Below are 13991 nucleotides of genomic sequence, written 5' to 3' on the forward strand. Positions count from 1 at the left end.
AGTGACTGATGTGGTGTACTCCTCAATGCTATCGGAGGAATCCCGGAACATATTCCAGTCTGTGCTAGCAAAACAGTCCTGTAGCTTAGCATCTGCTTTATCTGACAACTTTTTTATTGATCAAGTCACTGGTGCCTCCTGCTTTATTTTTTGCTTTAAGCAGGAATCAGGAGGATACAATTATGGTCAGATTTTTCAAATGCAGGGCATGGTATGTATTGCTTTGTATGCGTCTCTGTGCGTGGAGTAAAGGTGGTCCGTAGTTGATTTCCCTCTGGTTGTACATTTAACATGCTGATAGAAATTTGGTAAAACAGATTTAAGTTTAAAGTCCCCGGCTACTAGGAGTGCCGCCTCTGGGTGAGCGTTTTCTTGTTTACTTATGGTAGAATACAGCTCATTCAATGCTGTCTTAGTGCCAGCCTCAGTCTGTGGTGGAATGTAAAAAGCTATGAAAAATACAGATGAAAACTCTCTAGGTAGATAGTGTGGTCTACAGCTTATCATGAGATACTCTGCCTCAGGCGAGCAATAGCTTGAGACTTCCTTAGATATCGTGCACCAGCTGTTGTTTATAAAAATAGATAGTCTGCCGCCCCTTGTCTTACCAGACGCCGCTGTTCTATCCTGCCGGTACAGCGTATAACCAGCCGGGAAATTTCGTGAAACATAAGATATCACAGTTTTGAATAGTTGGTAGTTTAATCTTCCGCATAGGTAATCTATTTTATTCTCCAAAGAATTCACGTTTGCAAACGGAATGGAAGTAAGTGGAGGTTTATTCGATCAGCTACGAATTCTCAGAAGGGAGCCCGCCCCTTGGCTCCATTTTCTCTGCCTCCTCTTCACGCAAATCACGGGGATCTGGGCCTTTTCCCAAAGCAGTCTATCATTTGCGTCGGGCTCGTTAGACTCGTTAAAGGGAAAAAAGGATTCTGCCAGTCCGTGGTGAGTAATCGCAGTCCTGATGTCCAGAAGTTATTGTCGGTCACAAGAGACAGTAGCGGCAACATTATGTACAAAATAAGTAAAAAGAATAAGTCACAAACAACGCAAATAAACAAACAAAAAAACACAAATCGGTAAAACATCAGCCTTCCTCTCCAGCTCCAGATAACCACCAGTGTGTGTCATGTCCATTACTCGTGTTCCTTGGCCCAAGCAAGTCTCTTCTTATTATTGGTGTCCTTTAGTAGTGGTTTCTTTGCAGCAATTTGACCATAAAGGCCTGGTCCACGCACTATCCTCTGAACAGTTGATGTTGAGATGTGTCTGTTACTTGAACTCTGTGAAGCATTTATTTGGGCTACAATTAACTTATACTGTGCATCAGAGGTAACTCTGGGTCTTCCTTTCCTGTGGTGGTCCTAATCAGACCCAGTTTCATCATAGCGCATGATGGTTTTTACAACTGCACTTTTAAAGTTTTTGAAATTTTCCAGATTGACTGACCTTCAAGTCTTAAAGTAATGATGGAATGATGTCATATCTCTTTGGTTATTTGAGCTCTTCTTGCCATAATATGGACTTGGTCTTTTACCAAATAGGGCTATCTTCTGTATAACACCCCTACCTTGTCACAACACAACTGTTTGGCTCAAACGCATTACGAAGAAAAATAATTCCACAAATTAACTTTAAACAAGGCACACCTGTTAATTGAAACTAATTTCTGGTGACTACCTCATGAAACTAGTTGAGAGAATACCAAACGTGTGAAATGCTGTCATCAAGCCAAAGGGTGGCTACACTGAAGAATCTCAAATATAAAATATATTTTGATTTGTCGAACACTTTTTTGGTAACTACATGATTCCATGTGTCTTATTTTATAATTTAGATTTCTTCAACATTATTCTACAATTTAGAAAAAAAAACATACTTTTTTTAAAACCCTGGAATGAGTAGGTGTGTCCAAACCTTTGACTAGTACTATATTATTTTTAGAAATAATATTCATTGTTTATTCACATAAACTACTGAAAAAACACCAAGTTATTTTAATTTTGGAAATCTGTTCCAAACTATTCCCATGCATAATAAAGAAACACATTATCGTATATAAATGTAAGCTACAGTTGAAGTTGGAAGTTTACATACACTTAGGTTGGAGTCATTAAAACTTGTTTTTCAACCACTCCACAAATTTCTTGTTAACAAACTATAGTTTTGTCAAGTCGGTTAGGGACATCTACTTTGCGCATGACACAAGTCGTTTTTCCAACAATTGTTTACAGACAGATTATTTCACTTATAAATCACTGCATCACAATTCCAGTGGGTTAGAAGTTTTCATACACTAAGTTGACTGTGCCTTTAAACAACTTGGAAAATTAGAGAACATTAAGTCATGGCTTTATAAGTTTCTGGTAGGCTAATTGACACAATTTGAGTCAATTGGAGGTGTACCTGTGGATGTATTTCAAGGCCTACCTTCAAACTCAGTTCCTTTGATTTTCCCATGACTTTACATCATGGGAAAATCAAAATAAATCAGCCAAGACCTCAGAAAATAAATTGTAGACTCCACAAGCCTGGTTCATCCTTAGGAGCAATTTCCAAATGCCTGAAGGTACCATGTTCACCTGTACAAACAATAGTACGCAAGTATAAACACCATGGGACCACGCAGACCGCCATACCGCTCAGGAAGGTGGCGCGTTCTGTCTCCTAGAGATGAACGTACTTTGGTACGAAAAGCGCAAATCAATCCCAGAACAACAGCAAAGGACCCTGTGAAGATGCTGGAGGAAACGGGTACAAAATTATCTATATCCACAATAAAACGAGTCTTATATCGACATAACCTGAAAGGCCGCTCAGCAAGGAAGAAGCCACTGCTCCAAAACCGCCATAAAACGAGCCAGACTACGGTTTGAAACTGCACAAGGGGACAAAGATCGTACTTTTTGGAGAAATGTCCTCTGCTCTGATGAGACAAAAATAGAACTGTTTGGCCATAATGACCATCGTTATGTTTGGAGGAAAAGGGGGAGGCTTGCAAGCCGAAGAACACCATCCCAACCGTGAAGCGGGACGATGGCCATGGCTAAAGTAAAAAATGAAGGACATCCTCTCATTTATCAGAAAAACAACTCCATCCATAGGGACCAAACCGTTTCCCTTAAATGTTAGTCATTTAGAAGATGCATTTATCCTGAGCGATTTACTAGAGAAATTAGGATGAAGTGTTTTGCTCAAGGGCATATCGACCGATTTTTCACCTAGTCAGCTCAGGGATTCGAACCAGCGACTAGGGTTTTCCCCAAAGAATGTAAGAGGGCACTGCGCCACCTTGTAGACTGGCTGCACAACTTTATTTGTTATAATTTAAGCAATTATTTTCCTCTAGATTGCAGGAAATGGCAGTTACAAGTGTTCAAAAACGCTAAAATCTCTAAGGCACTGCCCACCCACGCTGTACTCAGCAGTACCAGATCATGGAGAAGACCCTGAGCAATATTTCAGTTACTGGCCCAACACTCTTAACCGCTAGGCTACCTGCCACCCCAACGCATAGCAAAAGAACACTCTGTGTTCCTAATGTAATGACAATGAACCATGTACTGTATGTCACAATCCGAAAAGCCCTGTTAAAGTCTTGTGCCATCTGTAATACAGTAGCTATTCAACTCCCACAGATGTACCATCTACTGTAAGAGATACTAAACCGCTATCCACACCAACACCAGCATAAACTCTCCCTCCAGCTGAGTGACTTGATGATAGTGCGTAAACGATGCAAGTGTAGGAGACATTTTCCCTGTCAGCTACACAGGGAGAGACAGGAGCAGCTGCAACCACTCTGCTGCATCCTGTAGATAAATATAGCTCTTTCCCACTGGGCAGACACTTGTTGAATCAATGTTGTTTATGCGTCATTTCAATGAAATTACGTTGAACCAATGTGAAATAGATGTTTAATTGACGTCTTTGCCCAGTGGCTACTGATAGTGGGACCGGGAGCTCATCAGATAAGACACCCAAGTGGTACAGGACAGTAGCTCAGATTAGTGTGATGTTTTTAGTGACAATGTGTTATTTAAACACCTGTCTTTAAACCCTCGCTCTTTTATTACAGTCAATAGATAAACAGACAAGCCCCCATAAGAGACAGGCAGTGAAAGGTTTATTAGTCTTTTAGATGACTGGTGGTCCATACAAGTGTATCACTGTCCAATCTATGGTAGGATCAGGACATTCATTGCTTACTTATTCAGAATACGGATTCTACAATGCTATTGTTATAAAATGGAATTATGAATCTAGTCACAACTTGGATGCAGATATTGCTTATTTCCAAATACTGTGTCATGATTGAAAATCAAAACTGAAATATCACATTCATAATTTCCCTGAAATGACTGGGTCATACTGTACAACATACATGTAATCTCTTATATGTGCTTCCTGCTCTCACCTGCCATCTTGTCATCTCCCTGGTGTGAATCAGCAGGTTTGGCCGATGGCTCCATGGTGGTCCCCTCGGCTGCCTTGGTCTCGGCTGGTCTGGGGGTCTTAGCGGGGGACTTGGCAGGTGACTTGGTGGGCTCACCGTTGAAGTGCTTCTTAGTCAGCTGGAGCTGGCTGGTGAACTTCTCATGCTGATGGAGGGAGGAAGGGATGGAGTGATGGAGAAAGAAAGTGGAACACCGTCAGAGCCAAAAATATCATTTTTCATCTAATGCTGACACACACAGCTTAAAGTTATATTTGCATGGGGCAAGATAAAATCTTATGAACCTTCAGAAAGTATGCATACCCCTTGACTTATTCCACATTTTGTTGTGTTACAGCCTGTATTCAAAATGGAACATTTTTCTCACCCAGCTACACACAATACCCCATAATGACAAAGTGAAAATATGTTTTTAGATTTTTTTTTGGGGGGGCAAATGTATTGAAAATGAAATATCTAATTTACATAAGTATTCACACCCCTGAGTCAATACTTTGCAGAAGCACCTTTGCCAGTGATTACAGCTGTGAGCTTTAAATCTCTACGAGCTTTCCACACCTGGATTATGCAACATTTGCCCATTATTATTTTTAAATTCTTCAAGTTCTGTGAAATTGGTTGTTGGTCATTGCTAGACAACAATTTTCAAGTATTGCCATAGATTTTCAAATAGATTTAAGTCAAAACTGTAACTCGGCCATTTAAAAACATTCACTGTCTTCTTGGTAAGCAACTCCAGTTTAGTTTTGGCCTTGTGTTTAAGGTTATTGTTCTGCTGAAGGGTGAATTAATCTCCCAGTGTCTGGTGGAAAGCAGACTGAACCAGGTTTTCCTCTAGGATTTTGCCTGTGCTAAGCTCCATTACGTTTGTTTTTTTATCCTGAAAAACTCCTGTCCTTAAGGATTACAAGCATACCCTTAACATGATGCAGCCACTCGATGCTTGAAATTTGAAGAGTGGTACTCAGTAATATGCCGTAATGGATTTGCCCCAAATATAATATTTTGCATTCAGGACAAAAAGTGAATTGCTTTGCCACATTCTGTGCAGTATTACTTTAGTGCCTTGTTGCAAACAGGATGCAGTTATGGAATATTTTCAGTTTTCTCCTATCACAGCCATTAAACTCTGTAGCTGTTTTAAAGTCACCATTGTTCACATGGTTTAATCCCTGAGCAGTTTCCTTTCTCTCCGGCACCTGAGTTAGGAAGGACGCCTGCATCTTTGTACTGACTGGGTATATTGATACACCATCCAAAGTGTAATTAATAACTTCACCATGTAATTAATAAAGTTTTACCCATCAATAGGTCACCTTCTTTGTGAGGCATTGGAAAATCTCCCTGGGGTACAGAGATGAGGTAGTCATTCAAAAATCATGTTAAATACTAGTATTGCCCACACAGTGAGTCCATGCAACTTATTATGTGACTTGTTAAACACATTTTTACTCCTGAACTCATTTAGGCTTGCCCTAACAAAGGGGTTGAATACGTATTGACCTTTTGCTTTTCATTTTTTATTAATTGGTAAAAATGTCAAAAGACATAATTTCACTTCCACTTTGGCATTATAGGGTATTGTCTATAGTCCAGTGACCAAAAATCTAAATTGAATCAATTTTAAATTCAGGCTGTAACACAACAACATTTTTTTTTAAATCGAGGGGTGTGAATCCTTTCTGAAGACCCTGTACTTACAGACAGTGTGTTATTTCATATTTAGCAGACATTAGCACCCCAGATAGCCCTGATATTGAGTACAACATAGATATTCTCATATACAGCGCCTTCAAACAGTATTCACACCCCTTGACTTATTCCACATTCTGATGTGTTACAAAGTGGGAAAAGGTTACATACACTACCGTTCAAAAGTTTGGAGTCACTTAGAAATGTCCTTGTTTTCCATGAAAACATACATGAAAGGAGATGCTAAATGAATACAAATTATAATAAAGACATTGACAAGGTTATAAATAATGATTTTTAATTGAAATAATAATTGTGTCCTTCAAACTTTGCTTTTGCCAAAGAATCCTCCATTTGCATCAATTACAGCCTTGCAGACTTTTGGCATTCTAGTTGTCAATTTGTTGAGGTAATCTGAAGAGATTTCATCCCATGCTTCCTGAAGCACCTCCAACAAGTTGGATTGGCTTGATTATATACAGAATACAGGCTGACTGCTTCTTCCCTAAATAGTTTTTGCATAGTTTGGAGTTTGGAGCTGTGCTCCAATAAAGCGCCGTCCACAGGGTATGGCATGGCGTTCTTCAAGATCCCTTTTACCCTGTACAAATCTCCCACTTTACCACCACCAAAGCACCCCCAGACCATCATCTTGCCTCCACCATGCCTGACAGATGGCTTCAAGCACTCTTCCAGAATCTTATAATTGTTCTGCTTCTCACGAATGTTCTTCTTTGTGATCCGAACACCTCAAACTTATATTAGTCTGTCCATAACACTTGTTTTCAATCTTCCTCTGTCCAGTGTCTGTGTTCTTTTGCCCATCTTCAACTTTTATTGGCCAGTCTGAGATATGGCTTTTCATTGCAACTCTGCCTAGAAGGCCAGCATCCCGGAGTCGCCTCTTCACGGTTGACGTTGAGACGGGTGTTTTGTGGGTACTTTTTAATGAAGCTACTAGTTGAGGACTTGTGAGGTGTCTGTTTCACAAACTAGATACTCTAATGTACTTGTCCTCTTGCTCAGTTGTGCACCGGGGCCTCCCACTCCTCTTTCTATTCTGGTTAGGGCCAGTTTGCGCTGTCCTGGGAAGGGAGTAGTACAAAGCTTTGGACGAGATCTTCAGTTTCATGGTAATTTCCCGTATGGAATAGCCTTCATTTCTCAGAACAAGAATAGACTGACGAGTTTCAGAAGAAAGGTATTTGCTTCTGGCCATTTTGAACCTGTAATCGAAGGCTCAACAAAATTTGATGCTCCAGATACTCAACTAGTCTAAAGAAGGCCAGTTGAATTGCTTCTTTAAACTGCACAACAGTTTTCAGCGGTGCTAACATAATTGCAAAAGGATTATCTAATGATCAATTAGCCTTTTAAATGATAAACTTGAATTAGTTAACACAACGTGCTATTGGAACACAGGAGTGATGGTTGCTGATAATGGGCCTCTGTACGCCTATGTAGACATTACATAAAAAATATGTTGTTTCCAGCTACAATAGTCAGTTACAACATTAACAATGTCTACACTGTATTTCTGATCAATTTGATGTTTTTTTAATGGATAAAGAAATGCTTTTCTTTCAAAAACAAGGACATTTCTAAGTACATTTACATTACATTTAAGTCATTTAGCAGACGCTCTTATCCAGAGCGACTTACAAATTGGTGCATACACCTTATGACAACCAGTGGAACAGCCACTTGCATCTAAATCTTGTTGGGGGGGGAGAAGGATTACCTACCCTTACTTACCCTATCCTAGGTATTCTATCCCAGTACAACATGTAAAGGGTTGTATGTACTGTGTAGTGTCCTACCTGAAGAGCCTCATCTGGGACAGTCATCTCCTCTCGCACCACCGTGAACAGGTTGATATGTGGAGCAGGTTAAGGGAATACACTTTCACACTGTTTGCATCGATCCTCACAGCCACTTCATTGTACACACAACAGTCAGGCCGAAGCCACAGCGGATGACAGTTTGACATTTGCAGATTATACAGCTTGACAAATGATCAGTGGACGAGAGCAATGAAGTGAACAGATGCCTCATGTAAAGGTTATTTAAATTGCAGTAATGTTGTGTCATTGAAATGTTAAGGACTGAATGATTGAAAGGATATCATATCCAAACCTCAGCTTGTCATCAATCTTTAAAGTGACATACATCTGCTCCTGAATTCGGACATCATTCACAAATGTCTGTGTGGAGAGAAAAGACGGAAAACCTGTTTGTAAGTTATAAATAGCACATTATAAATGCACTGCCCTCCGCCTCTCTCCAGTGCCAGGCGTGCCAGCCCAGTTCTCATTGCTTAAAACCCTTGTGGCTCAGACTTAAGTTACATAATGAATTTAGGGAAACTGTTCCCTGCTAACGTCATTTCAGGCTACATTTAAACCAGAATACATTGCCTTTCATTCTCAGTTACAAATCACCACAAACCTGCAGGCAACAGGCGATGGCGAGAAATTGGATTAGGGTTGTATTACACCGGTACTGTATAAATCTTAAGTAAATGTGATTTCTGTCTTTCTTGCAGGTCTCTCCAACCCCCCATAAGAACCAGCCATAGTGCCATTATAAAAGGAAAGACAGCACCTTAAATAATCAGGTGATGTGAAAAATGTCCCACACCGCAGCCAGAGACATTGAATCAGCTGATGGGGTCTGTTTATGGAAGGTATGTCTGATGATGGGGTGCAGAGCGGGGCAAGGAAAACATTGGCAGCTCTGGCCTCACTGAACAAGCATTTTCAATCATCACTGCCAGCGAAGTTTCCTGACTCTGTGCCGGTCTCTGTCTGAACTCTAATAGTGTGACAGAACTTGATGAAAGGGACAAGAGGTACTTTCATCTACCTGGGTCCTTCATGGAGAGCATAGAAATAAAAATCAAACTTTTTTATAGTCACAAGTCCAGTTTAAAGTCACTCTAAAAGAGAAGAACGGTTACATTGGGTAATATAAGTGTTAGCTGAGAGGTGGGTGCAGTGTCTAATTAGAAGATACAGTTATGACTGTCGGCTAGCTGTGGTTGCTATCAGGATTTATCAAAACAGAGTCTTGGACAAATAGATTGAACATACACTGTTGACTTCTCTTATGAATCAAAATTTATCCTCAAGATGAGTAAGATGTGCAGGGCATTCAGTAGTCAGGCTCTGATTGACCCAGCATGTGATGTAGATCCATCCTAAAGATGAGTAAGATGTGCAGGGCATTCAGTAGTCACTTCCTGATTGGCCCAGCATGTGATGTAGATTCATTCTAAGATTTATTTTGAATTTTTTTATTTCACCTTTATTTAACCAGGTAGACCAGTTGAGAACAAGGTCTCATTTACAACTGTGACCTGGCCAAGATAAAGCATAGCAGTGTGACACAAACAACACAGAGTTACACATGGAGTAAACAAACATACAGTCAATAACACAATAGAAACATCTATATACAGTGTGTGCAAATTAGGTAAGATAAGGGAGGGAAGGCAATAAAAAGGCAGAATTGGCGAAATAATTACAATTTAGCAATTAAACACTGGAGCGATAGATGTGCAGAAGATGAATGCGCAAGCAGAGATACTGGGATGCAAAGGAGCAAAAAATATAAAAAATAACAACATGTGAATGAGGTAGTTGGGTGGGATATTTACAGATGGGCTATGTACAGGTGCAATGATCGGTGATGCTCAGACAGCTGATGCTTAAAGTTAGTGAGGGAGATATAACACTCCAGCTTCAGTGATTTTTGCAATTCGTTCCAGTCATTGGCAGCCCAGAACTGTAAGGAAAGGCAGCCAAACGAGGAGCTGGCTTTGGGGATGACCAGTGAAAAATACCTGCTGGAGCGCGTGCTACGGGTGGGTGCTGCTATGGTGACCAGTGATCTGACATAAGGTGGGGCTTTACCTAGCAAAGACATATAAATGACCTGGAGCCAGTGGGTTTGACGACGAATATGAAGCGAGGGACAAACAACGAGAGCATACAGGTCGTAGTGATGGGTAGTATTGTCACGCCCTGACCGTAGATTGCTTTGTATGTTTCTATTTTTAGTTTGGTCAGGGAGTGATGTGGGTGGGTATTCTATGTTTGTTCTATGTTTGTATTTCTATGTGTTTGGCCTGGTATGGTTCCCAATCAGAGGCAGCTGTCAATCGTTGTATCTGATTGAGAACCATACTTAGGCAGCCTGGTTTGGCCCTTGAGTTGTGGGTAGTTGATTTCTGTTTTGTGTGTATCACCTGACAGAACTGTTTCGTTCTTGTTATTCGTCGTGGTTATTTTGTTTAGTGTTTAGTTTTGATTAAATTTACAACATGAACACTTACCACGCTGCACCTTGGTTCTCTCCTTCCACCTACAACAATCGTTACAAGTATATGGGGCTTTGGTGACAAAACTGATGGCACTGTGATCCAATTACATCCAATTTGCTGAGTAGAGTGTTGGAGGCTATTTTATAAATTACATTGCCGAAGTCAAGGATGGTTAGGTTAGTTCGTTTTAATAGGAAAAGTTTGGCAGCCTGAGTGAAGGATGCCTTGTTGCGAAATAGGAAGCCGACTCTAGATTTAATTTTGGATTGGAGATGGTTAATGAGAGTCTGGAAAGAGAGTTTACAGTCCCACCAGACAACTAGGTATTTGTAGTTGTCCACACATTCTAAGTCAGAGCCGTCCAGAGTAGTGATGCTAGTCGGGCAGGCAGGTGCAGGCAGCGATTGTTTGAAGAGCATGCATTTAGTTTTACTTGCAATTAAGAGCAGTTGGAGGCCACGGAAGGAGTGTTGTATGGCATTGAAGCCAATCTGGAGGTTTGTTAACATAGTGTTCAAAGAAGGGCCAGAAGTATACAGAATGGTGTCGTCTGCGGATAAGTGGATCAGAGAATCACCAGCAGCAAGAGCAACATCATTGATGTATACAGAGAAAAGAGTCGGTGAATTTAACCCTGCGGTACCCCCATAGAGACTGTCAGAGGTCCGGACAACAGGCCCTCTGATTTGACACACTGAACTCTATCTGAGAAGTAGTTGGTGAACCAGGCGAGGCAGTCATTTCAGAAAACAAGGCTGTTAAGTCTGCCGATAAGAATGCGGTGAATGACAGAGTCAAAAACCTTGGCCAGGTCAATGAAGACGTCTTTTATCGATGGCGATTATGATATCGCTTAGGACCTTGAGCGTGGCTGAGGTGCACCTATGACCATCTTGGAAATCAGATTGCACAGCGGAGAAGGTACGGTGGGATTTGAAATGGTCAGTGATTTGTTTGTTAACTTGGCTTTCGAAGACTTTAGATAGGCAAGGTAAGATAGATATAGGTCTGTAACAGTATGGGTCTAGAGTGTCTCCCCGTTTGAAGAGGGGGATGGCCGCAACATTTTTCTAACCGTCAGGGATCTCAGACGATATGAACGAGAGGTTGAACAGGCTAGTAATAGGGGTTACAACAATTGCGGTGGATAATTGTTTAGAAAGAGAGGGTCCAGATTGTCTAGCACAGCTGATTTGTGGGGCGGCAGGTAGCATAGTGGTTAGAGCGTTGGACTAGCAACCAGAAGGTTGCAAGATCAAATCCCTGAGCTGAAAAGGTAAAAAATGGTTGTTCTGCTCCTGAACAAGGCAGTTAACCCACTGTTCCTAGGCTGACATTGAAAATAGGAATTTGTTCTTAACTGACTTGCCTAGTTAAATAAATGTAAGATTGTAGGGGTACCAGATTTTGCAGCTATTTCAGAACACCAGCTATCTGGAAATGGGAGAAGATTGGGCAAGTTTCTGTGGGGGTTGCGGAGCTGTTGACCGGGGTAGTGGTAGCCAGGTGTAAAGCATGGCCAGCTGTAGAAATATTATTTTTGAAGTTCTCGATTATCGTAGATTTATCGGTGGTGACAGTGTTTCCTAGCCTCAGTGCAGTGGGCAGCTGGGAGGAGGTGCTCTTATTCCCCATGGACTTTACAGTGTCCCAGAACTTTTTGGAGTTTGTGCTACAGGATGCAAATTTCTAAAGCTTGAACTGTTTGGGCACAGACCTGGAAAGCATGACATAACTTTGCAAGCTGTCTCTGCAGTAGATTGCAACTCCACCCCCGTTGGCAGTTCTATCTTGGTGGAAAATGTTGCAGTTGGGGATGGAAATTTCAGAATTTTTGTGGCCTTCCTAAGCCCGGATTGAGACACGGTTAGGACATCAGGCTTGGCGGAGTTTGCTAAAGCAGTGAATAAAAAAAACTTATGGAGGAGGCTTCTGATGTTAACATGAATGAAACCAAGTCCACAAATGATAGCAATTGGGGAATAGGAGTGGAACTGGGGGGATAAGGGTACGGCTAAAGGCTATAAGAACTGGTCATCTAGAGCGTTGGGGAGAGGGAATAAAAGGAGCAGAATTATGGGCGTGGTAGAATAGATTCAGGGCATAATGTGCAGACAATGATACGGTAGGATGTGAGTACAGTGTAAATAAACCCAGGCGTTAATTGACAATGAGAGAGGTTTTGTCTCTGGAGGCACCAGTTAAGCCAGGTGAGGCCTCTGCATGTGCGTGGGGTGGGACGAAAGAGCTATCTAAGGCATTTTGAGAGGGACTGAGGGCTCTACAGTGAAATAAAACAATAAGAACTGGCCAAGACAGCAGTAGACAAGGCATATTGACATAAGAGAGAGGTATAAAGCAATCACAGGTGTTGATCAGGAGAGCTAAGACAACAACGGGTAAATGGCGATGAATGAGCAGAGCGGGTCAGGTAGGTACATACAGGACCTGAGTTCGAGGCTGGGGCTGACAGGTAAACAAAATGAGGTACTGTGTTATTGAAACAGTCCAGGGGGCATCAGCTGTGTAGCTGAGTGATCATGGGGTCAAAAGAGCAGCAGTAAGTGAGTCGGGGTGCTGTTCAGTAGTCACTACTGCGCTAGGCGAGCAGGGGACACAGCGTTCAGAAAAGCTAGCGGGCCGGGGCGAGTAGATGGTTCTTCGGCAACATAACAGAATAGCCTGTTGAGACCACATCGGACGATCACCTCGGCAGTCCAGTCGTGATGGATTGGCGGGGCTCCGTGTCGACAAAGGGTCCAGGCCAATTGGCAAAGGGGATATTGTAGCCCTAGAATTAGCTGGTATATGGGCCTAGCTCGAGGCTATCTCAAGGCTAGCTGGTGCTTGCTTCTGGACAGAGGCGTTAGCTAACAGTAGCCACTCGTTTGCAGCTAGCTAGCTGCGATGATCCGGTGTAATGATCCAGAGTGGCAGGAATCCGGCGATGTGGTAGAGAGAAGCAGTCCGATATGCTCTGTGTTGATATCGCACTGTAGAGAATGGCAGGTGTTGTCCGAGCTAAGGCTGGCTTGGTGACCGAGAAAAAGGTGAAGACCACTAGCCGTGGCTCACAAAGACTAGTAACTAGTTAGCTGGCTAGCTCCTGATGGAAGTTCCAGTTATAAGTAATAAAAATAGCAGCTCCGTACCACATTGGGTTAGGTGGGTTGCAGGAAAGTATATTTTGTTTGTTGACAGAAAGTGAGATTAAGCTATATGCGAAAAAGACTGGTTAATTATGGCTATTTACACGGGATAAGACATGGGATAAAACAAAGACAAACACACACGTCCTACTGCTACGCCATCTTGGTCAAGATAAGTAAGATGTGCAGGGCATTCAGTAGTCAAGTTCTGATTGGCCCAGTATGGGATGTAGATCCATCATAAAGATGAGTAAGATGTGCAGGATATTCAGCAGTCAGGCTCTGATTGGCCCAGCATGTGATGTAGATCCATCAGAAAGATGAGTAAGATGTGCAGGATATTCAGCAGTCAGGCTCTGATTGGCCC

General features: G+C 41.8%; 1 protein-coding gene across 3 annotated transcripts in view; it reads right to left on the reverse strand.

Annotated features, from left to right (window-relative positions):
• Window positions 1–13991, reverse strand: part of LOC118360950 (centrosomal protein of 170 kDa-like) — a 96128-nt gene that overhangs the window by 53713 nt on the left and 28424 nt on the right. For all 3 annotated transcript variants that reach the window (XM_052470927.1, XM_052470934.1, XM_052470940.1), the window contains 3 exons: window positions 8272–8355; window positions 7972–8025; window positions 4421–4604 (listed from right to left, as the gene is read on the reverse strand). In XM_052470927.1, the coding sequence (XP_052326887.1) occupies window positions 4421–4604; window positions 7972–8025; window positions 8272–8355 (322 nt within the window). The remainder of the gene's footprint in view (window positions 1–4420; window positions 4605–7971; window positions 8026–8271; window positions 8356–13991) is intronic.

The sequence above is a fragment of the Oncorhynchus keta genome, chromosome 2 (genome assembly GCF_023373465.1).
Source record: "Oncorhynchus keta strain PuntledgeMale-10-30-2019 chromosome 2, Oket_V2, whole genome shotgun sequence".
Lineage (NCBI taxonomy): Eukaryota > Metazoa > Chordata > Actinopteri > Salmoniformes > Salmonidae > Oncorhynchus > Oncorhynchus keta.